This window comes from Moschus berezovskii, chromosome 9 (genome assembly GCF_049115385.1).
Source record: "Moschus berezovskii isolate FMDL1 chromosome 9, NW_MosBer_1.0, whole genome shotgun sequence".
Classification (NCBI taxonomy): Eukaryota; Metazoa; Chordata; class Mammalia; order Artiodactyla; family Moschidae; genus Moschus; species Moschus berezovskii.
The window spans coordinates 45,398,748-45,419,689 of record NC_142468.1 but is presented as its reverse complement, the minus strand read 5'-3'; the positions used below and the strand labels follow the sequence as shown (position 1 = coordinate 45,419,689).

The 20,942-nt window shown below is 41.2% G+C and overlaps 1 protein-coding gene across 1 annotated transcript in view; it reads right to left on the bottom strand.

The window, feature by feature from the left end:
- TMOD2 (tropomodulin 2) overlaps positions 1 to 20,942 on the bottom strand; it is a 61,594-nt gene that overhangs the window by 8,239 nt on the left and 32,413 nt on the right. Inside the window, exons 7-9 of the mRNA XM_055436449.2 lie at positions 19,667 to 19,774; positions 12,819 to 12,962; positions 6,461 to 6,605 (exon numbers count right to left, since the gene is read on the bottom strand). Of these exons, the coding sequence (XP_055292424.2) occupies positions 6,461 to 6,605; positions 12,819 to 12,962; positions 19,667 to 19,774 (397 nt within the window). The remainder of the gene's footprint in view (positions 1 to 6,460; positions 6,606 to 12,818; positions 12,963 to 19,666; positions 19,775 to 20,942) is intronic.

Sequence of the window (20,942 nt, the reverse complement as noted above, 5' to 3'; positions counted from 1 at the left end):
ATGGAAACTTCAAAATAGCAACCTCCAAGGAGGGTGTGCTAAAGAAGGGAATGGTTACCCACTCCAATATTCTTCCCTGGAGAATTCCACGGACAGAGGAGCCTGGCAGGCTACAGTCCATGGGGTCGCAAAAAGTTGGACACAACTGAGCGAAACAACAAGAAGGAAGGTGTTATTCAGGTGTCTAGCAAACTCAGAGATTAAGGTTCATTTAATCCGGTGTGAGTGTGTGAGTGCTCAAGTCGCTTTAGCCTCTTTGCAACCCCATAGACTGTAGCCCACCAGGTTCCTCCAGTCTCCTCTGTCCATGGGATTCTCCAGGCAAGAATATTGGATTGGATTGCCATGCCTTCCTCCAGGGGATCTTTTCAATCCAGGGAACGAACCCACATCTCCTGCGTCACAGACAGATTCTTTACCCACTTAGCCCCCTGGGAAGCCCCCCTGTAATCTGATATTTACTATCAAAGGAGCTAGCCTGACTGCCTTTCCCAACTTCTATAACCTTCTTCTTCCCCCTTTCACATCCCTACCTGCAGGCTCCACTGGTGGACAGGAAGAGGACTGCTCTAATCTTTCTGGATTTGGCAAAAAAAAAAAAAGTGCCCTGGCCTGTGGCCCTATCTCATCTCCTCACTTTACATAACCCAGACTGCTCCTGCCTCAGATGCAGAAACTCTGACAAAAGCTACTCCCATGACAGCTGCCCTTGGGCTCAGGATCGCCTCTCCATTTGCTCTAAACCTCCAGTCTTGCCTGTTTTCCTTTTTTCAGATGAGGACCTACGAGTTTTCCCAGGTATCTTCTGACGGCTGCTCTAATCATTCCCACTTGCTGCCCACTGCGCCCCACCCTTTGCACCTTGAAGGCAAACATTGCTGTATGCCCAGCCAGCCTCTGGGTGCCATTCACTGCACCTTGGCTGGGCTTCAGGGTTGTGGGTAAGCACGTGTGGGCAGGGAACTCAGTCAGTTCAGTTCAGTCGCTCAGTCGTATCTGACTCTCCGCGACCCCATGAATCACAGCACGCCAGGCCTCCCTGTCCATCACCAACTCCCGGAGTTCACTCAAACTCATGTCCACAGAGTCGGTGATGCCATCCAGCCATCTCATTCTCTGTCGTCCCCTTCTCCTCCCGCCCCCAACCTTTCCCAGCATCAGAGTCTTTTCCAGTGAGTCAACTCGTCACATGAGGTGGCCAAAGTATTGCAGTTTCAGCTTTAGCATCAGTCCTTCCAATGAACACCCAGGATCAATCTCCCTCAGAATGGACTGGTTGGATCTCCTTGCAGTACAAGGGACTCTCAAGAGTCTTCTCCAACACCACAGTTCAAAAGCACCAATTCTTCGGCAATCAGCTTTCTTCACAGTCCAACTCTCACATCCATACATGACCATGGGAAAAACCATAGCCTTGACTAGACGGACCTTTGTTGGCAAAGTAATGTCTCTGCTTTTTAATATATTATCAAGGTTGGTCATAACTTTCTTTCCAAGGGGTAAGCGTCTTTTAATTTCATGGCTGCAATCAGCATCTGCAGTGATTTTGGAGCCCAAAAAAATAAAGTCTGACACTGTTTCCACTGTTTTTCCATCTATTTCCCATGAAGTGATGGGACCAGATGCCATGATCTTCGTTTTCTGAATGTTGAGCTTCAAGCCAACCTTTTCACTCTCCTCTTTCACTTTCATCAAGAGGCTTTTGAGTTCCTCTTCACTTTCTGCCGTAAGGGTAGTATCATCAGCATATCTGAGATTATTGATATTTCTCCCGGAAATCTTGATTCCAGCTTGTGCTTCTTCCAGCCCAGCATTCCTCATGATGTACTCTGCATATAAGTTAAATAAGCAAGGTGACAATATACAGCCTTGACGCACTCCTTTTCCTATTTGGAACCAGTCTGTTGTTCCATGTACAGTTCTGACTGTTGCTTCCTGACCTGCATACAGGTTTCTCAAGAGGCAGGTCAGGTGGTCTGGTGTTCCCATCTCTTTCAGAATTTTCCACAGTTTATTGTGATCCACACAGTCAAAGGCTTTGGCATAGTCAATGAAGCAGAAATAGATGTTCTTCTGGAACTCTCTTGCTTTCTCCATGATCCAGCGGATGTTGGCAATTTGATATCTGGTGCCTCTGCCTCTTCTAAAATCTGCTTGAACATCTGGAAGTTCACGGTTCACATATTGCTGAAGCCTGGCTTGGAGAATTTTGAGCATGACTTTACTAGCGTGTGAGATGAGTGCAATTGTGCGGTAGTTTGAGCATTCTTTGGCATTCCCTTTCTTTGGGATTGGAATGAAGACTGACCTTTTCCAGTCCTGTGGCCACTGCTGAGTTTTCCAAATTTGCTGGCATATTGAGTGCAGCACTTTCACAGCATCATCTTTCAAGATTTGAAATAGCTCAACTGGAATTCTATCACCACCACTAGCTTTGTTCGTAGTGATGCTTTCTAAGGCCCACTTGACTTCACATTCCAAGATGTCTGGCTCTAGGTCAATGATCACGTTATCGTGACTATCTTGGTTGTGAAGATCTTTTTTGTACAGTTCTTCTGTGTATTCCTGCCACCTCTTCTTAATATCTTCTGCTTCTGTTAGGTCCATACCATTTCTGTCCTTTATCGAGCCCAAATTTGCATGAAATGTTCCCTTGGAATCTCTAATTTTCTTGAAGAGATCTCTTGTTTTTCCTTTTCTGTTGTTTTCCTCTATTTCTTTGCATTGATTACTGAGGAAGGCTTTCTTATCTCTCCTTGCTATTCTTTGGAACTCTGCATTCAGATGCTTATATCTTTCCTTTTCTCCTTTGCTTTTCGCTTCTCTTCTTTTCACAGCTATTTGTAAGGCCTCCTCAGACAGCCATTTTGCTTTTTTGCATTTCTTTTCCATGGGGATGGTCTTGGTCCCTGTCTCCTTTACAATGTCACGAACCTCCGTCCAGAGTTCATCAGGCACTCTATCTATCAGATCCAGTCCCTTAAATCTATTTCTTACTTCCACTGTATAATCATAAGGGATTTTATTTAGGTCATATCTGAATGGTCTAGTGGTTTTCCCTACTTTCTTCAATTTAAGTCTGAATTTGGCAATAAGGAGTTCATGATCTGAGCCACAGTCAGCTCCTGGTCTTGTTTTTGCTAACTGTATAGAGCTTCTCCATCTTTGGCTGCAAAGAATATAATCAATCTGATTTTGGTGTTGACCGTCTGGTGATGTCCATGTGTAGAGTCTTCTCTTGTGTTGTTGGAAGAGGGTGTTTGCTATGACCAGTGCATTCTCTTGACAAAACTCTATTAGCCTTTGCCCTGCCTCATTCCGTGCTCCAAGGCCAATTTTGCCTGTTATTCCAGGTGTTTCTTGACTTCCTACTTTTGCATTCCAGTCCCCTATAATGAAAAGGACATCTTTTTTGGGTGTTAGTTCTAAAAGGTCTTGTAGGTCTTCATAGAACCGATTAACTTCGGCTTCTTCAGCGCTACTGGTTGGGGCATAGGCCTGGATTACTGTAATATTGAATGGTTTGCCTTGGAAACGAACAGAAATCATTCTGTCGTTTTTAAGATTGCATCCAAGTACTGCATTTCGGACTCTTGTTGACCATGATGGCTACTCCATTTCTTCTAAGGGATTCCTGCCCACAGTAGTAGATATAATAGTCATCTGAGTTAAATTCACCCATTCCAGTCCATTTTAGTTCACTGATTCCTAGAATGTCTATGTTCACTCTTGCCAACTCCTGTTTGACCACTTCCAATTTGCCTTGATTCATGGACCTAACATTCCAGGTTCCTATGCAATATTGCTCTTTACAGCACCGGACCTTGCTTCTATCACTGGTCACATCCACAACTGGGTATTGGTTTCGCTTTTGCTCCATCCCTTTATTCCTTCTAGAGTTATTTCTCCACTGATCTCCAGTAGCATACTGGGCATCTACTGACCTGGGGAATTCCTCATTCAGTATCCTATCATTTTGCCCTTTGATACTGTTCATGGGGTTCTCAAGGCAAGTATACTGAAGTGGTTTGCCATTTCCTTCTCCAGTGGACCACATTCGGCTGTGGTCCATGTGATCAGATCACAGTTTCCTGTGATTATGATTTCAGTGTGTCTGCCCTCTGATGCCCCCTCGCAATACCTACCGTCTTAGTTGGGTTTCTCTTACATTCACCTGCCTTCTTACAGTTCTAACCCTTAGCTTCCATTCTGTCTACCCTCTGAACCCTCCCCAAGGTCAGTACTTGGTGGGACACCTTGTCTAGTTTCTCTAAGGTCTGGAGGACTGAAGCCTATTATTGGCAGGCTACTTGCCAAGTGGACTCTTGGTACTGGATAGTCATTTTCCCATACTGTTTCAGGTGGCTAGGATGTCCCCAGATCAAGCCTTCCCAATCGATGCCATTCTTTTTCATTGTGGTTGACCAGGACATCCCCCACCTCATTCTAACATAAGTTGCAAAAGAGTGGGTAGCAGGAAAGATGAAAGAGGGATTAACTGAAAAAGCTACTTCTGAGTTTAACCATTAAAAAACATAGCTCTATTAGGTCATTTCATATGTAACTCACCAAGGTATCAGACATAACCATACTTAAATCCAAGTACAAAAGCACAGTTGGGAGTCAAACATAAGTGAACTGGAAATTTCCATGTCACTGTGTTCACCTTCCGGTGTAGATTAACAACAGAGGGTGATTACGCATAAGAAGTAAGTAAAGCAGAAGCTAGTGGTGGTGATGGAATTCCAGTTGAGCTATTTCAAGTCTTGAAAGATGATGCTGTGAAAGTGCTGCACTCAATATGCCAGCAGATTTGGAAAACTCAGCAGTGGCCACAGGACTGGAAGAGGTCAGTCTTCATTCCAATCCCAAAGAAAGGCAATGCCAAAGAATGCTCAAACTACCGCACAATTGCACTCATCTCACACGCTAGTAAAGTCATGCTCAAAATTCTCCAAGCCAGGCTTCAGCAGTATGTAAACCGTGAACTCCCAGATGTTCAAGCAGGTTTTAGAAAAGGCAGAGGCACCAGAGATCAAATTGCCAACATCCGCTGGATCATGGAGAAAGCAAGAGAGTTTCAGAAAAACATCTATTTCTGCTTCATTGACTATGCCAAAGCCTTTGACTGTGTGGATCACAATAAACTGTGGAACATTCTGAAAGAGATGGGAATCCCAGACCACCTGACCTGCCTCTTGAGAAACCTGTATGCAGGTCAGGAAGCAACAGTTAGAACCGGTCATGGAACAACAGACTGGTTCCAAATAGGAAAAGGAGTGCGTCAAGGTTGTATATTGTCACCTTGCTTATTTAACTTATATGCAGAGTACATCATGAGGAACGCTGGGCTGGAAGAAGCACAAGCTGGAATCAAGATTGCTGGGAGAAATATCAATAACCTCAGATATGCAGATGACACTACCCTTATGGCAGAAAGTGAAGAGGAACTCAAAAGCCTCTTGATGAAAGTGAAAGAGGAGAGTGAAAAGGTTGGCTTGAAGCTCAACATTCAGAAAACAAAGATCATGGCATCTGGTCCCATCACTTCATGGGAAATAGATGGAAAAACAGTGGAAACAGTGTCAGACTTTGTTTTTTTGGGCTCCAAAATCACTGCAGATGCTGATTGCAGCCATGAAATTAAAAGACGCTTGCTCCTTGGAAGGAAAGTTATGACCAACCTTGATAGTATAGTAAAAAGCAGAGACATTACTTTGCCGACCAAGGTCCGTCTAGTCAAGGCAATGGTTTTTCCCGTGGTCATGTATGGATGTGAGAGTTGGACTGTGAAGAAAGCTGATCGCCGAAGAATCGATGCTTTTGAACTGTGGTGTTGGAGAAGACTCTTGAGAGTCCCTTATACTGCAAGGAGATCCAACCAGTCCATTCTAAAGGAGATCAATCCTGGATGTTCATTGGAGGGACTGATGCTAAAGCTGAAACTCCAATACTTTGGCCACCTCATGAGACGAGTTGACTCACTGGAAAAGACTCTGATGCTGGGAAAGGTTGGGGGCGGGAGGAGAAGGGGACGACGGAGAATGAGATGGCTGGATGGCATCACCGACTCTGTGGACATGAGTTTGAGTGTACTCCGGGAGTTGGTGATGGACAGGGAGGCCTGGCGTGCTGTGATTCATGGGGTCGCGGAGAGTCGGACACGACTGAGCGACTGAACTGAACTGAACTGAACTAAAGCAGAAGTAAATACACAAAGGAAACCAAACAAAAATCAAAGGCTGCTTAGGAAAAAAAATTTCTCTTGAAAGAATGCCACGATAAAAACACTGTAAAGATGATGTGGATTCCTATGACCATGTAATAATATACTTCTGATGAAGGGCTCACACCAAAGGTCAGTGGAATGGTTATCTGTGAGATGTTATATCTGAAGTGGAGAAATGAATGGTTATCCTGCTCTTGTAATTACTAACAGCACATATTATGCCTGCATTACCCAGGTCATTATTCTTTGTGATGGCAGCTGCCACTCTTGTTCGTGGTCCTTGCTTGGTAAACTGATATCCAAACTTGAGGATCCTGGAATTCTCCTCCAGCATCTGGGCAATTTCCATCTCCACAGCTGTTCCCAACTGCTGTCTCTGATTGCAGATGTGGACACAAACAGAGGATGGCCAAGAAAGAAGAGGAAATAGTTACTCACATTAACTATTCACGGAAAGATGTACAGCTATTTGTTGGACAAAAAGGCAAAAGTCTCAATTTGAAACAAAGTCACTTGAGATATTTTCTCTCATATACCTGTTCCTTGTTTAAAAGCAAAATCCAAGAGGCAGCTGAATCTGCTGGCATGTTAAATTGAAAAGACTAGGCAAATTATTTACGAAGGAAATGACAATTCCAGATATAAAATTAAAGCAAAACTAAAACGTGGTGTTTCCACTTTACCCCAGTATCTGTTGTTTAAACAAAGGATTTTTTTTTATATAGTGACACAGTCTTATAGCAATCAATCCAGTTACAAAATCTTCTATTCTGGGATCCATATCCAAAGATATTTGAAGATCATAAACTAGATGGGTGGCCATTCTCTCAGAACATAGTCTCACTAGGAGATCCTCAAGAGGTTTTATTAGTGTGGTTTGAACCATGGCCAGGTGAATTATCAAACACTAAATGGGTTATTGGGCTACAGAAAATTCCCTGTTTTCTTAAGTTGTCGAAAGAGTATTTTTGCTTTTTTTTGCTTGTTTTTTGAGAAATAGAACAATAATTTTAAAAGTAGGGTTAAAAATGGGGGCATGTAAATATAGGAATCCACAGATAAATTTAAGGAACATAGTATATTTTTTCCATACTCTATTCATTAATTTTTTAAAAAACTACAAAGAAAAGACAAAAAAGTATATAAAATAAAAAGCTCCCTTCCTCCAGACTCCCATTTCCCATGAAGAAGGTCAGTTTGGCATGTAGTCTTTGAAACATTTTCTGTGCAATCATGTCCATGTAATCACATGTAATATCTATGTTTTCTTCACATAAATGGACTACAGTAGAATATTATTCTGGGTTTCCCTGGTGGCTCAGACGGTAAAGATTCAGCCTTTAATGTGGGAGACGTGGGTTCAGTCCCTGGGTTGGGAAGGTCCCCTGGAGAAAGGAATGGCTACCCACTCCAGTATTCTGGCCTAGAGAATTCCACAGACAGAAGAACCTGGCAGGCAACCCACAAAGTAAGACTCGACTGAGTGAATTTCACTTTCAGCATATTATTCTAGGGGTTTTCATTTTTCATTTAACATTAAGAACATCATTTCATGTAGGTAAATATATGTTTCCCTTATCCTTGTGAACAACTGCATAGCATTCCACTGTAGTAAGTGATCATATTTGATTTAGCTACATCCTACTGACTGTTATACTGCTTTCCACTCCTACAATTCCAAACAAGGCTGTGGTGAACTTCCCTTGTACACATATCAATATGTCCTGGGGTATTTCTGCCAGTGTGCCTGTAGGGTACATGATAGTTGGCTCCAAGAGGAAGCATTTTTCAAATTTTGATAAATGATTGACTTACCCTCAAAGGTTATGACAATTTGTACTCCTGCTGATAGGGTCAGAAAGTTAGTTTTCCCTACTCTAGCCAACATGCGGAGAAGGCAATGGCAAGCCACTCCAGTGTTCTTGCCTGGAGAATCCCGGGGACGGGGGAGCCTGGTGGGCTTCCGTCTATGGGGTCGCACAGAGTCGGACACGACTGAAGTGACTTAGTAGTAGTAGTAGTAGTAGCCAAGATGGGATATTATGAATCTTTTTCATCTTTTTCAATCCAAGGGGTAAAAATGTATTTCACTTATATTTTCTTATGCATTTGTATTTCTTTGGAAACTACCAACCTGTCATTTGTATATTTTTCTACCAGCTTGTAGTTCCTGTTTTTAAAATTTATACATTAGGAAATTAGCTTTTTGTCAAAAATGATGAAAAAATTTTCCTTAGCTTGTCTTTTGACTTTCCTTTTGATTACTATACAAGACCATTTTTCATTTTCACATGGTCAAATTTGTGCCTCTTAGATTCTATGTCATGCTGAGAAAATCTCTCACTTCCGGTTTCTCTCATTTATGATTTCATATATTTTAATATTTAAATCTTCATTTTACCTGGAATGAATTTTAGTAGAAAAATTAACATATAGCCCCAATGTAATTTTGTTCCAAAATGCTGGAGAGTCACGTTGTACATCAACTATACTCCAATAAAATTTTTTTTTAAATGCTAGTGAATAGTCCCACCATCTTTTACTTCATTTGTTCCCCTACTGAGTTAAAATGCTACCTTGCTGCAAAATTCTCAGGTGTACTAGGCTGTGTTTCTGGACCCTATAGTTCTGCCAAGTCTATATTTGTGCCTGACTCATGCAATTTTGATTAAATATATTAAATTACATGTCAGTTAAATATATTAAATTATATATTATTATAATACCTTTTAAATATAATACATATATTGAAATATATATTTTAATATAGATACCTTTTAAATTTGGAAAATTTAAGTACTGAGTACATGAGGAAGAAAACTTAGTGAAGGAATTTTTGTGTCCTAGGCAAGTTCTAAGGCTTAACTCTGCTCCTCTTCTTTCTTTTCATCCAGCAACCTGTCAAACAAGTCTTTCCTCAAGAAAAGAACAAAATGTGACATTTCCAGTCAGACAATAACAATTCTGGATATCCACAGCACAGAGATTAGTGTGCTCAGCAATTAGCAATGTAAGGTTATGGAAGGGAGAGGCAGCAAAAATATTAGAGATACTGACCTCAACGCTTCATGAGCAACTTTAGCTCATGACACGACCCCATGAACTGTAGCCCACCAGGCTCCTCTGTCCATGGGATTCTCTGGGAAAGAATACTGGAGCCAGTTGCCACACCCTCCTCCAGGGGATCTTCCCAACCCAGGGATCGAAGACCCAGGTCTCCCGCGTTATACAGGAGGATTATTTACCATCTGAGCCACCAGGGAAACCCACACTTTGGAAAAGCAGGACTGGACTAGGAGTTGAGACCTGAGCTAAGGTCAGGGATGCTGTAGTTATGACTTATGTCCCCGGGGTGTGCCACAGGTGCTCTCTAAGGGTGGAGGTAGCTGACCAAGGGGGGGTGACATAAAGTCCCTCTATTTCCTTTCACAAAGCTTAGGTATCTGGAGTCCTAGATTTGAGTAACACACAGGTTGGGTATGTGATGGTGGATATAAAGGACATAAGATTTGAAGACAATTATCTTGGGAAAAGGGCATATAAAAGAAGGGGAGGAAGTCATACAGCATAGAGCGTCTTTCTTAGCCTGAGTCTTTTTTTTTTTTTCTTTTCTTTTTTGAGGTGTTTTGTGTTGTATAAACCTAGGGCAATAAATGGGCACCAAAATTTCTTATAATTTGGATATATTTCTCTTTTAAGTCACTAAATACAAAGGAAAAGAAACAAAATTTAAGCATGTGGTTCTTCAGATCACCTTTTTTGAAGTGACCACTTTTCTCTACACAGATTCATTCAGCAGTTACCCATCTGTTTCACTAATACTCATCACTGATTGTTCTTCTCACAGGGGCACTTGATGCAGTCACAGCTTGTTTACCTGGAGCCTAGCCACAGCAGCCACCCCACTGCAGGATTCTCTGCAGGCCTTAGCTTTGGTGCAGGTGCCTGCTGCAATGGTGCTAAATTGGTCTCAGCTGCTGCTCCTGCCTGAGACACTGTCTTAGAGATAATTTTATTTCAGACCCTTCATTGTACAGATAAGGAAACTGAGGTCTGCTTCTAACAGTCTATGAGTCAACAACAAAATTTGGATGGAAGACAGGTTTTGACTCTGAATTTCCTCCTTCTGGGAATAAAGCAAATAATTTTTCCAGTTGCTCTAGAACTTAATCCTCTTGTCACAAGTGAAGAGAAGCCATTTCAGAGGTAAATTAGGGAATGAAAGTTGAAAAAGACACAAATCCCTTCAGAGCTGACTAAGGAGGAAGAGGAGGTTGATGCTTCAGTGCAAGTTTGGACATTGTATTTCAGGGTCTTCTTCACATGCATTAAAAAAAACCCTTTTATTTATGTATTTATTCTGGCTGTGCTGGGTCTTTGTTGATGTGGGCTTTTTTCTAGTTGTGGTGAGTAGAGAGGGGCTATTCTCTAATTGTGGTGCGTAGGCTTCTCATTGCAGTGGCTTCTCTTGTGGAGCACTCTAGAGTGGCTCTAGAGTGTTCAGGCTTCAGCAGCTGTGGCACATGGCCTCAGCAGTTGTGGCTTGCAGGCTCCAGAGCACAGGGTCAGTAGCTGTGGCGTACGGGCTTAGTTTTTTCATGGCAATTGGGCTCTTCCTGGACTCGGGATCGAATCCATGTCTCCTGCATTGTCAGGCGGATTCTTTACCACTGAGCCACCAGGGAAGCCCCCACATGCATTCTTAAAAGGTACTCTAGTCTAAATTTTCAGGATTTCAGCTCATTTACTAGGTATAAAGTTTCTAGATTTAGCAAATAAAAATACAGGACAAGTGGTTAAATTTGAATTTCATAAAATAACAATTTTTCAGTATGAGTACATCCCAAATATTTCATGGGACACACTTGTATTAAAAACTCTTCATTGTTTATCTGAAATTCCAATTTAACTATATTTTATCTGGCAACCCTAACTAAGTAGTATTAAATATCTTAAGAGGAACTAGAAACAGAGTATCTGGGGCATTATTTCAAATGAGGGGTTTCACAATGGCCTAAACCAACCCAGAAAGTTAAACCTGCTTTGGAACAAGGTCTTAGCTCTCCTGGAAACATTTACCTGGAGTTCTCTTAACTTCTTCCTGATACTAGTCTATTTGCTATACATCCCTGAACCATCACTCCTTTTTACTCCCTTCCTATTTCCCTCTAGCTTGTTTTCCTCCTCTCCACTCCTTCATGCTTCCCTCTTAATTGCCGAGCAGCTGGACACACATATCAGGATACAAGGAGTGAGCTTCCTGAGTGGGTACAGACACATGTGCACATTCCTAAGGACTCACTCCACATCTCTGCATGGGAAAGCTGTTTTGATGATGCAGCCCTCTGGGGAGGGTGAGACTGAAAGGGTGCCTGTCTCCTGGTGGGGCTCCCCTGCTCCCCTGGCAACAAGCCTCAGGAGGAGTCTAGGAATAGATTAACCTAACTCTAATTAATTAATTCAAATTAAATTTGAATTTCAACTAGACAATGAATAATTTTTAGTACAAGTATGTTTCAAGAAATATTTGGGATGTACTCATATAGCACTGAAACAGCCCATGTGTCCTGGAGCCAAATAAAGGAGAGAAGAGCTATTCATGGATCTGCTGTGGCTTTCCAGGCTTAGGTGATAGTTTAGGGTGGGGTCTAGACCAGGGATTTTCCCAGACATGCAGGGGACACTCCCCCCACTGGCCTTCCCATCACCCCACAGAGGGGATGCTTGAAGCATCCTTGTTTGCTCTTTCTAGTCCATTCCAGTTCTTTATTCCAACTATACTGTGTCTAGACCTTTCAGATTTCCTGAATCCCCTGGCAGACACGTCTCTGCAGCCAAAGGGACAGGGTACGACATCATGCTGAGAACGGAGAGTTGTTGCTTGCAGGCAGGAGCCAGCTGAAGCTGGTAGAGCAACTCCAGAGATTCCGTAGGCTGAGGCTGGGAAAAGAGGTCTTCAGGGTACAGGAGGGGGTGTCTCCAGGGAAAAGCAGCTTGCTTTGGCTGCTGGGACCCCAAGAAGTGCTGCATCAGAGCTGAGATTGTGATCACACTGTGGGTGTGGCCTGTTACTCTAAACCAGACCATCTTCTAGAATCCCAACTCCTTTAAATAGGCTCTATGGTCAGCACCAACAGGAGGAGCCTGGGATTGCTGCCTGGCTCTGACAGCCTCCAACCCAGGGCAGGGAGGCTGTTTCTGGGGATGGCAACTCTGCTTTTTTTCCATAGTCCCAGTAAGAGGCAACAGCAAGACTGGGGCAGGACTGTGCCAAGGTTCCTACTAACAGGCAAGGATGATGAAGGCCGAGCACAGCTGCTGTCAACACCTCTGCTCGTCTCCTCTCTTTTTCCTCTGGTGCCTGACCAGCCCAGGGCTGGGGGAGGGCTGGCTCTTTCTGTCTCAGGCTGCCCCACTAGACATTGTTTAATTATTAAAACGTTCTCCCACTCACCCTCCACAGGCCAGAAGCTGTCCTAATTACCAGGAAGCCAGAATATCAAATTAAACTTTTTCACAGAACTTTGTCTTTTAACTCCCTCCATTATGGTACTCCTCCCTTTCACATGTACCCTGTGAGTTAACTCACCTGGTTGTCGATCTTGATCTCGATCAAGGTGTCATTTTCCTTTAGTGCCTCTACCAGGGCCAGGATCCCAGCACCAGTGATGAAATTGGATTCTATGTTTAGACTTTTCAAGGTCTTGTTTACTTTTAGCATATCTGCAAAGGCCTTATGATGTGAAAAAGAAATAACCATGAGGATTTCTAAAGATTTATTTACCAAACTTCTCACCACCACATTAAATATTTTTTTACAGTACTTAAAGAAAATCTTAGTTAAATCATACCTTCACCTTCAAGTAACAAAGATAATAATTTAAAAATGCAATAAAAATAGTTTGGTTCAGCAGCTCAGATTTATAAATTCCACATACTTGCAAAATTAAAAAAAAAACAAAGATTATTGTTGTTTAGTTGCTAAGTTGTGTCCAACTATTTTCGACCCCATAGACTGTAGCCCTCCAGGTTCCTCTGTCGATGGGATTTTCCAGGCAAGAATACTGGACTGGGTTGCCATTTCCTTCTCCAGGGGAGCTTTCCAACCCAGGAATCGAACCTGAGTCTCCTGCATTGGCAGGCGAGTTCTTTACCACTGAGTCACTAAGGAAGCCCCCCTAAAAAGACACTGACATAGAATTAGCAACTTTGTTTTATTAAGTAGGACATTAAAAAAAACCCACAACCATCTGTTATCATTGTCATTTTTTTTTTTGAGAAAAGGCATTTTAACATTAGGAAAAAAATTGTAGAAAGGAGTTATCTCAGAATTATTTCATTTTTCTCCTTTTACTATGAATGGATAAAGATTTTGATCATTGACTAGCATTTGGGCACTACTAATTTAGTCATATTATTTCAGGTCATCTGTAAATCAGGATTTTTCAAAGATAACTTTTGGAACAAAATCACCGTTCAGAGTGGCAGAACCACTGAAGACTCCCAGATCAAGACAGTAGATGGCACACTTGCATCTGTTTGTTCCCTTTATTCCCAAAGTTTCCCGCTGTCATAAAGAAAAGCTATAATTTTTAAGTGGCTGGGACTCCCACAGTGCAAGAAAACAAAAACAGAGGGCCATTATCTTGAAGAGTTTCTAAAATACAGAAAACAGAAAGATTGGTGGAGAATGACCGCAAAATTGCCTGAGATGCCCGAGGTAAGTTCCACCAGTGTGCGTGTGTGCTAAGTTGTTTCAGTCGTGTCCAACTCTTTGCAACCCTATGGACTGTAGCCCTCCAAATGCCTCTGTCCATGGAATTCTCCAGGCAAGAATACTGGAGAGGGTTGCCATGCCCTCCTCCAGGAGATCTTCCCGATTCAGGGATCGAACCCACATCTCTTAAGTCTCCTGCACTGGCAAATGGGTTCTTTGGCACCCCAATTAGGGCGTCTCACTACAAAGCTGCCTTAGGAACAGGTGGATCAGCGAGAGCAGGTGGAGAGCATATCAGCTCTTCCTGAGGCATCCCTGAAAAAGAGCAACTGCCTGCACAGCCATCAGTGAGAAATCTCCCAGGAAGAGGCTCTATGAGGGTGCTGGGTCCCGAGAGTGAAGCAGTGCAGGAACGGAGGCACCCCCAGATCTTCCATCAGATACAGAGTGGGAGAAGGGACAGGAGAGGTGGCAATGCCCAGGATGGAAATGCTCTGAACCGTGTCCCTCCCAGAGGGAAGCCCTCCCACCTTGAGCAGTTGCCGAGGACTCCCCAGTTGCCTGCTAGCTTCCCATACACACACTACAGAGAAGGCTGCTCATCAACTCATCTGCCTGCTTACAAAAACACTCACTCATTCATTCATTTAGTCACTCATCCACTTAGAAAAGATAATGTGTCAGACTTTTCTGCTTTGTGCTAGCTGTACAGAAAACAAAATCCCTGTTTTAGGGAGCTTATATTTCAGAAGGAGAGGCAGAGTCGATAATTACTAAATAAAATGTATGGCCTGCCAGATGGTAACAAATGGAGAAATATAAAGGGGCTTCCCTTTTAAGGGATAGGTCTTTTGGTGAACCAGATCTACATAACTGCAGAGGAAACAGTCCCAGTTTACACAAATCAATTTTGTTCTCTATTTGGAACTATGAACAGGCAAACAATGACTGCTAGACCTAACAGGAAAACCAACATCAGGAGAGAAAAGTTGAGTTCACGAAGCAAGCCAGCATGCTATGCAGGGAACACAGAATAGTCAGAGAACAGAAATACGTAAAACTTCTAAATGTTACCAACTCTCTCCACCTTGCCCCACTTCAAAAAAAGAAAAAAAGAAATAGGGAAAGAAAAAACACTGTAATCTACTCACAGAGAAATAAGAGTCAGACTGCCATTAGTCACTAGACTTTAAGGCCCACAGAACAGAGGCTATATATTTATACAGCCAGATAATTGTAAATGCTGGTGATAAGTTCTAACTTTTTTGGTGTCAATCTATACACCTAACTGAATATAATGAGATAAAATGTATAAAGCTCAAATGTGTGAAACAATAACTATAATTCAGAGCTAGAAAAGGAAGATGAAGTAGAAAGAAGAGAGAGTACAGAGTTGCCCAATCTTTTCTAATAGAGAATCAAAAATTATCTGAGATAATAAATAAAAAATAAAAGTGCATATGTATTAGTGCATTTCTAACTGGTTGCACACTAGAATGACCTGGATGCTTTAAAAAATATACCAGTGCTTGGGCCCCACTCCAGATGAATTAAATCAGAATCTCAGACTGTGGCCTGGACAGCTGCTTTGTTTGTTTTGGTTTTTATTATTGAAGTATATAGTTGATTTATGACTGTATTTTTTAAAAGCTCTTCAGTGACTAATGTTCAGCCAGGATTCAAAATTACTTTATTTGAAATCATATAGACAACAACGAAAGGAATGAAAAACAAACTGCTAACAGTGATTGCTCTCGGGAAGAGAACAAGGAACTTCTGAACTCTTGTTTTTATGGCAGAAAGGACAAGAAGGAAGAGGAGAAGGATTTCAACATGGGACAAGAACAGGTTTTCCAACCTCTAGACTATCGACATCTGAGGCTGGAGAATTCTTTGTTGTGGGAGATATCCTGTGTCTTGTGAGAGGTTTAGCAGCCTCTGAGACCCACAAAATGTCAACAGTAACCTCCCAGTCATGACAACCAAAAATATCTCCAGCCACTGCCAAATGTTCCCTGGAGGGCAGAATCACCCTGAGTTAAGAACCACTGGACTAGAAGAATAATCCTGTGTATTAGTCAAGCATTTGCTTGAACTACAAGGAAAGCCCAAGGGTTTGCACCAATGTTATTGTACACCATGTAAATTAAAGTGTATTTATTCAGTGCTAGGTCTTTAATTAGAATTAAATGTACACATTTCAATTAGAGCCCCAAAAGGGAATGCATCAGGCCTTTCCTTATGGATTCTCCAAGCTTTGGGGTTTACTTCTGCTATTAGAATAACAAAATGTCAGAGCAATTAGGCCTTTATAAAAAACCTGCAGGACCTACTGGCAAGTAGCCACAATCTTGCCAATTTCTTTTAAACTGGAGAAAACACTTTTCTTATACCGAACAAAACAGGGAAGAGAGACCCAGCCAAACACAACCCTGGGCTCCAGGCCCAGGTTCACTGCAATTCAGCAAATATTTGAGCATCTATTACATGTGCTGGGGATAATAACGTTAGTGAAACCAAGACTAGATTTCTTAAAGGTTATATAAATAGTGTAGAAATACATTTTTAAAGAGAAGGTTTTGCTTTCTGTACTTCACAGTGTTGTATGGAAACTGCAGTTTCCTGCACTGTCTGACGGGGAAGGCAATGGCAAGCCACTCCAGTACTATTGCCTAGAAAATCCCATGGATGGAGGAGCCTGGTAGGCTGCAGTCCATGGGGTTGCTAAGGGTTGGACACGACTACGCAACTTCACTTTCACTTTTCACTTTCACATTGGAGAAGGAAATGGCAACCCACTCCAGTTTCTTGCCTGGAGAATCCCAGGGACGGGGGAGCCTGATGGGCTGCCGTCTATGGGGTCACACAGAGTCGGACACGACTGAAGTGACTTAGCAGCACCAGCAGCAGCAGCACTGTCTGAACTTGTACCCTCGCAGAGGTAACCACAGGACTCATGTGGCTATGGAGGCCTTGAAAAGTGCCTCTTATGAACTGAGATGTGCTGTAAATATAAAAATGCATTGGATTTCAAAGATGTAGTATGGAAAAAATACTGCAAAAGACCTCATTACATATACATTTTGAAATGATGGTATTTTGGATATGGTGGTTTAAATAAAATATATTATTAAATTTAATTCCACCCATTTTTTTAATGTGGTTGCTGGAAAATTTAAAGGTCCATGTGTAGCTTACATTTATGGTTCTCATTTTATTTTTACTTGATAGTGCTGTCCTAAACTTCTGATTTTTATGTGGCATCCCTATTAATAACAGCATTAAAAAAAACCATATTTGGGCCTTTTCTCTACATTGGCATTCATTAGTGTGGCAAGTTTCATTAACACTCCCTGCTATAGGTATGATGATATGGAAGTACTTGGAGCATGGTAAACTGAATTTGATTACAGATCATTTAAATTTGCTTCCTGGCTTGGTCACAAGCTGGGTAAACTTAGTTAAGATACTCAAACTCTGAGCCACAGTTGCCACATCTGTAAAATGGGGATAACGTCATCTCACATCCACACAGCTTGTCTATATTCACTATAATCCCACAAGTATTTTGTAGAGTCTATTTCTGAACCTTACATAGAAAAGAGTCTCCAAGCTCTTGCTTTAATGCTGATCTGTAATTCTCAACAGTGAGTTGTTCAGCCATAATCACAGTCTGAATATCTCTGATGCCTGTGGAATAATCAACCAATCTTCAACCTATAGAAAAGTTCTTTCCTGATGATAGCATAGCTGAAAGGGGAACCATCAGGGGTCAGCCAGGTGAGGGCTGGACCATGTGAAGCCATCCAGGCATAAGGCTGAAAGAGGCTTTTCTTTTCACTCTAAAGGATAACAGTTATTCCTTGTAGTTGTATGGTGTGCTTGTCACAAGGTGTACATTCAATACATTGCTGTTGGATTGAAAACTATATCAGGCTGATTATTATATTTGATATAATAGTATATATCTTAATATATTATTAATACATCTGGGGCTATATTATATAATAATAATAATATAAATATATTATAGATATAATGTGTGTTAATGTATATTATGAACATATTGGGCTGTGTAATGGATATATATATTATATTAGTCTATTTAGCAAATTATCCATTTGACTTAGAGCAGAAGTTAGATTATTTACTAATTATTTAGTAGTGCTGACAGTAACTATGAACTAGTTGCATCCCTGCCATTTTACTGTAAATATTATATTAAACAGAAATTACAAATCATTTCTTTATTTATCCCTTTAGTTATTTACATACAAAATGCACTGTGAATATTTTTGCTTAACTGAAAACAAATCTAGTAAAGGGCAGAGATTATACACAAAATCATACACAGATAAGAACCCTTAAATTGCTAACTTCACCTCACCAATGATCTAGTTCTGTTCTTTTTCAATGATAGGCTTCAAATTCAAAACTGCTTTCAACCTACAAATTTAGACATGTAATAATTGCTGGTGAAAACATCAGTTCTGTAGCTTAGCCCCTCTCTTACATGAGTGCTTACTTCACATTTGCTGTCATCATCATGGAAATTTTGCCTATTGCTCAGAGGTTAGAGGGCACATCCATTCATTCATTTAACAAATATTTTTCAATACTTGTTTTTCAACATCTACTCTGTACCAGCACCGTGGTGGGTAGCATTACTTTCTTGCTGTCCCTTTTTAATGCTGTTTTAAATCTTCCAAAAGACATGTTACTTTAAATCACATCATCAAATCAAGAAACTTTTTTCAACTGCTGAGCATCAGATCCTATAGAACCATTGATGTGGCCTGATGTTCAGGGCTGACAACTGGCACAGTTTAGCAAACATACAACAGTGAGGTAATGTATTTAAATATAGCATAGCTGTGTGGTTAGGCATTTTGATTGTGCAACCAGGACCTGGTGGTGAATCCCGGCTCTGTCCTTTGCTGATTGGGTGACTTTGGAAAAGTAACCTTTCTGAGCCTCACACTGCTCATTTGTTAGAGGAACTAATAACAGTATACACCTCATTGTGTGTGCTGAGGATTCAGTGAGATGATCTAGCAAAGGACAGGGATCAGAGCTGGCAGTTACTAATTGCTCAAGAAATGTGAGCTATTAATAGGAGGAATAACACTGATGATGGCAATGGTGGTAGTATTTACTTGGCTCAGGGGTTTCCTTATTTACCTGAATCAACTAACGTGCATAGAAGGAATAGACCTTTTTTTTCTTTCATCTTCTGGTTAACAATATCAAACAAAAATGTTTTAAGATTTGGTTGTTTAAAATATTTTTGAGACATATGATCCACTTAAAAGATTAAAATGAAATACATGTTAACATTTTTTCTATGTGCTGAGTTCCTGTAGGCTTTCATGGGGGAGGTGTCTCATAGCCATTTATTGTGATGGAATGCTACTGCAGGTGCAAACCTTTCAGAAAATTTGTACTAAGAATAGAACAAAATCTAAATATTTATTTAGCTAAATGCCTAATCTAATCTTATATCTTTCTCCTAAAAGTGTAGTGTTAACAAAATTCTAGTCAATTCAAAGTGCCTGACTTGTGGGTTCTTGTTTCACCGTCTCATTATAACTAATTTTGTTTATTAATTATACAGAAAATAAATTGACCAGATCTGAACATTGTTAATTGATAAAGCAAATTAAAAATAGCTTCTACTGAATTAAATATCTGAGGGCTGTATTTCTAAGGATTTTACTCACAATTGCCACAGGGTCATTGCTGCGGGTTGCGGCCAGACTGAAATTTTTCACGTGAGTGTTGGTCTCCAGAGCCTTTGCAAATTCCTTCAGGGTTGGGATTGGAATGTTCTATGAGAAAGACACAGATTGTTGATGAATCCTTCTATAGCACCTTCACCCTAAGCTCAGGACCCACAGTGTTTACATACAGCAGGTCCCCGACCTATGCATGAGTTTCGTTCTGAGAGCACATTCCTAGGTCCAATGTGTACGTAACTCCAACAAAGTTAGCCTACGTACCCAACTAACACAATCAGCTAGATAATACTGTACTGTAACAGGTGTATAATACTTTTCACACAAATAATACACATATAAAAAACAAACACAAAAAACAAACATTTAAAATCTTACAGTACGGTACCTTGAAAGTACAATAGTACAGTACAATAGCTAGCATACAGGAGCTGGCACGTATGTTTGCATCTTTGAAAGTTCACAATTTGAAGGTTCGTATTTTGGTGACTTAGATGTACCTTAGATTTTATCCTCTCTAAAAGACATTCATTGTCCATCTCTAGCAACCAACCTATCCAGAGCCAATAGCACCACTTAGTGTCCAATAAGGGAATCTAACACAATGTGACACTGGCATCACTTCTGTTTACCCTCCGAATTATGCACATACCACCCTTCCCTCTTTTTCTCTTTCATTCTCTATATTCTAGCCAGACTAGAATTAAACTAGCTCTAATTCCTACTCATCTTTCAAGACCCAGCAGAAAGATCACCTCCTTTGCTTACTGGTTCTCTTAGGCAGAATCAACTTCCCTTACCTGCAATTCCACAGCATTTGGGGGCTTACCACATCATGTTATAATTATCTGCTTAGTGTTTTTCTCCTAATTTAAGTTCTTCAGAATCGAGACTGAATGAATCTTACTCCCCCTCCCATAGCACTTAGCACAGTACTAAGCACCGGAGAGGCAGACAATACGGGGCACAGCTAGAGGCTAACATGAGTTCATGGAGTACTACCGGCCAGCTCTGTGACTGTGGGCAACTGAATCTTTTAAAGTCCCAGTAAGGACAAAGGGAGATAATGAATTTCAAGTATTTAGCAAAGTATATGGCACATAACTAGTACTCAATAAAAATCAGTTGATATTATTAAATGCTAGAAACTGGCCTAATAAGAAGGAACAAAAAAGGTGTCAGGTAGTGTCTTCTCTTTCCTCTCATTCTTTCTTCCTCTCTCACACACAACACAATTTCTCCTCCCTTTGAGAGTGCTAAG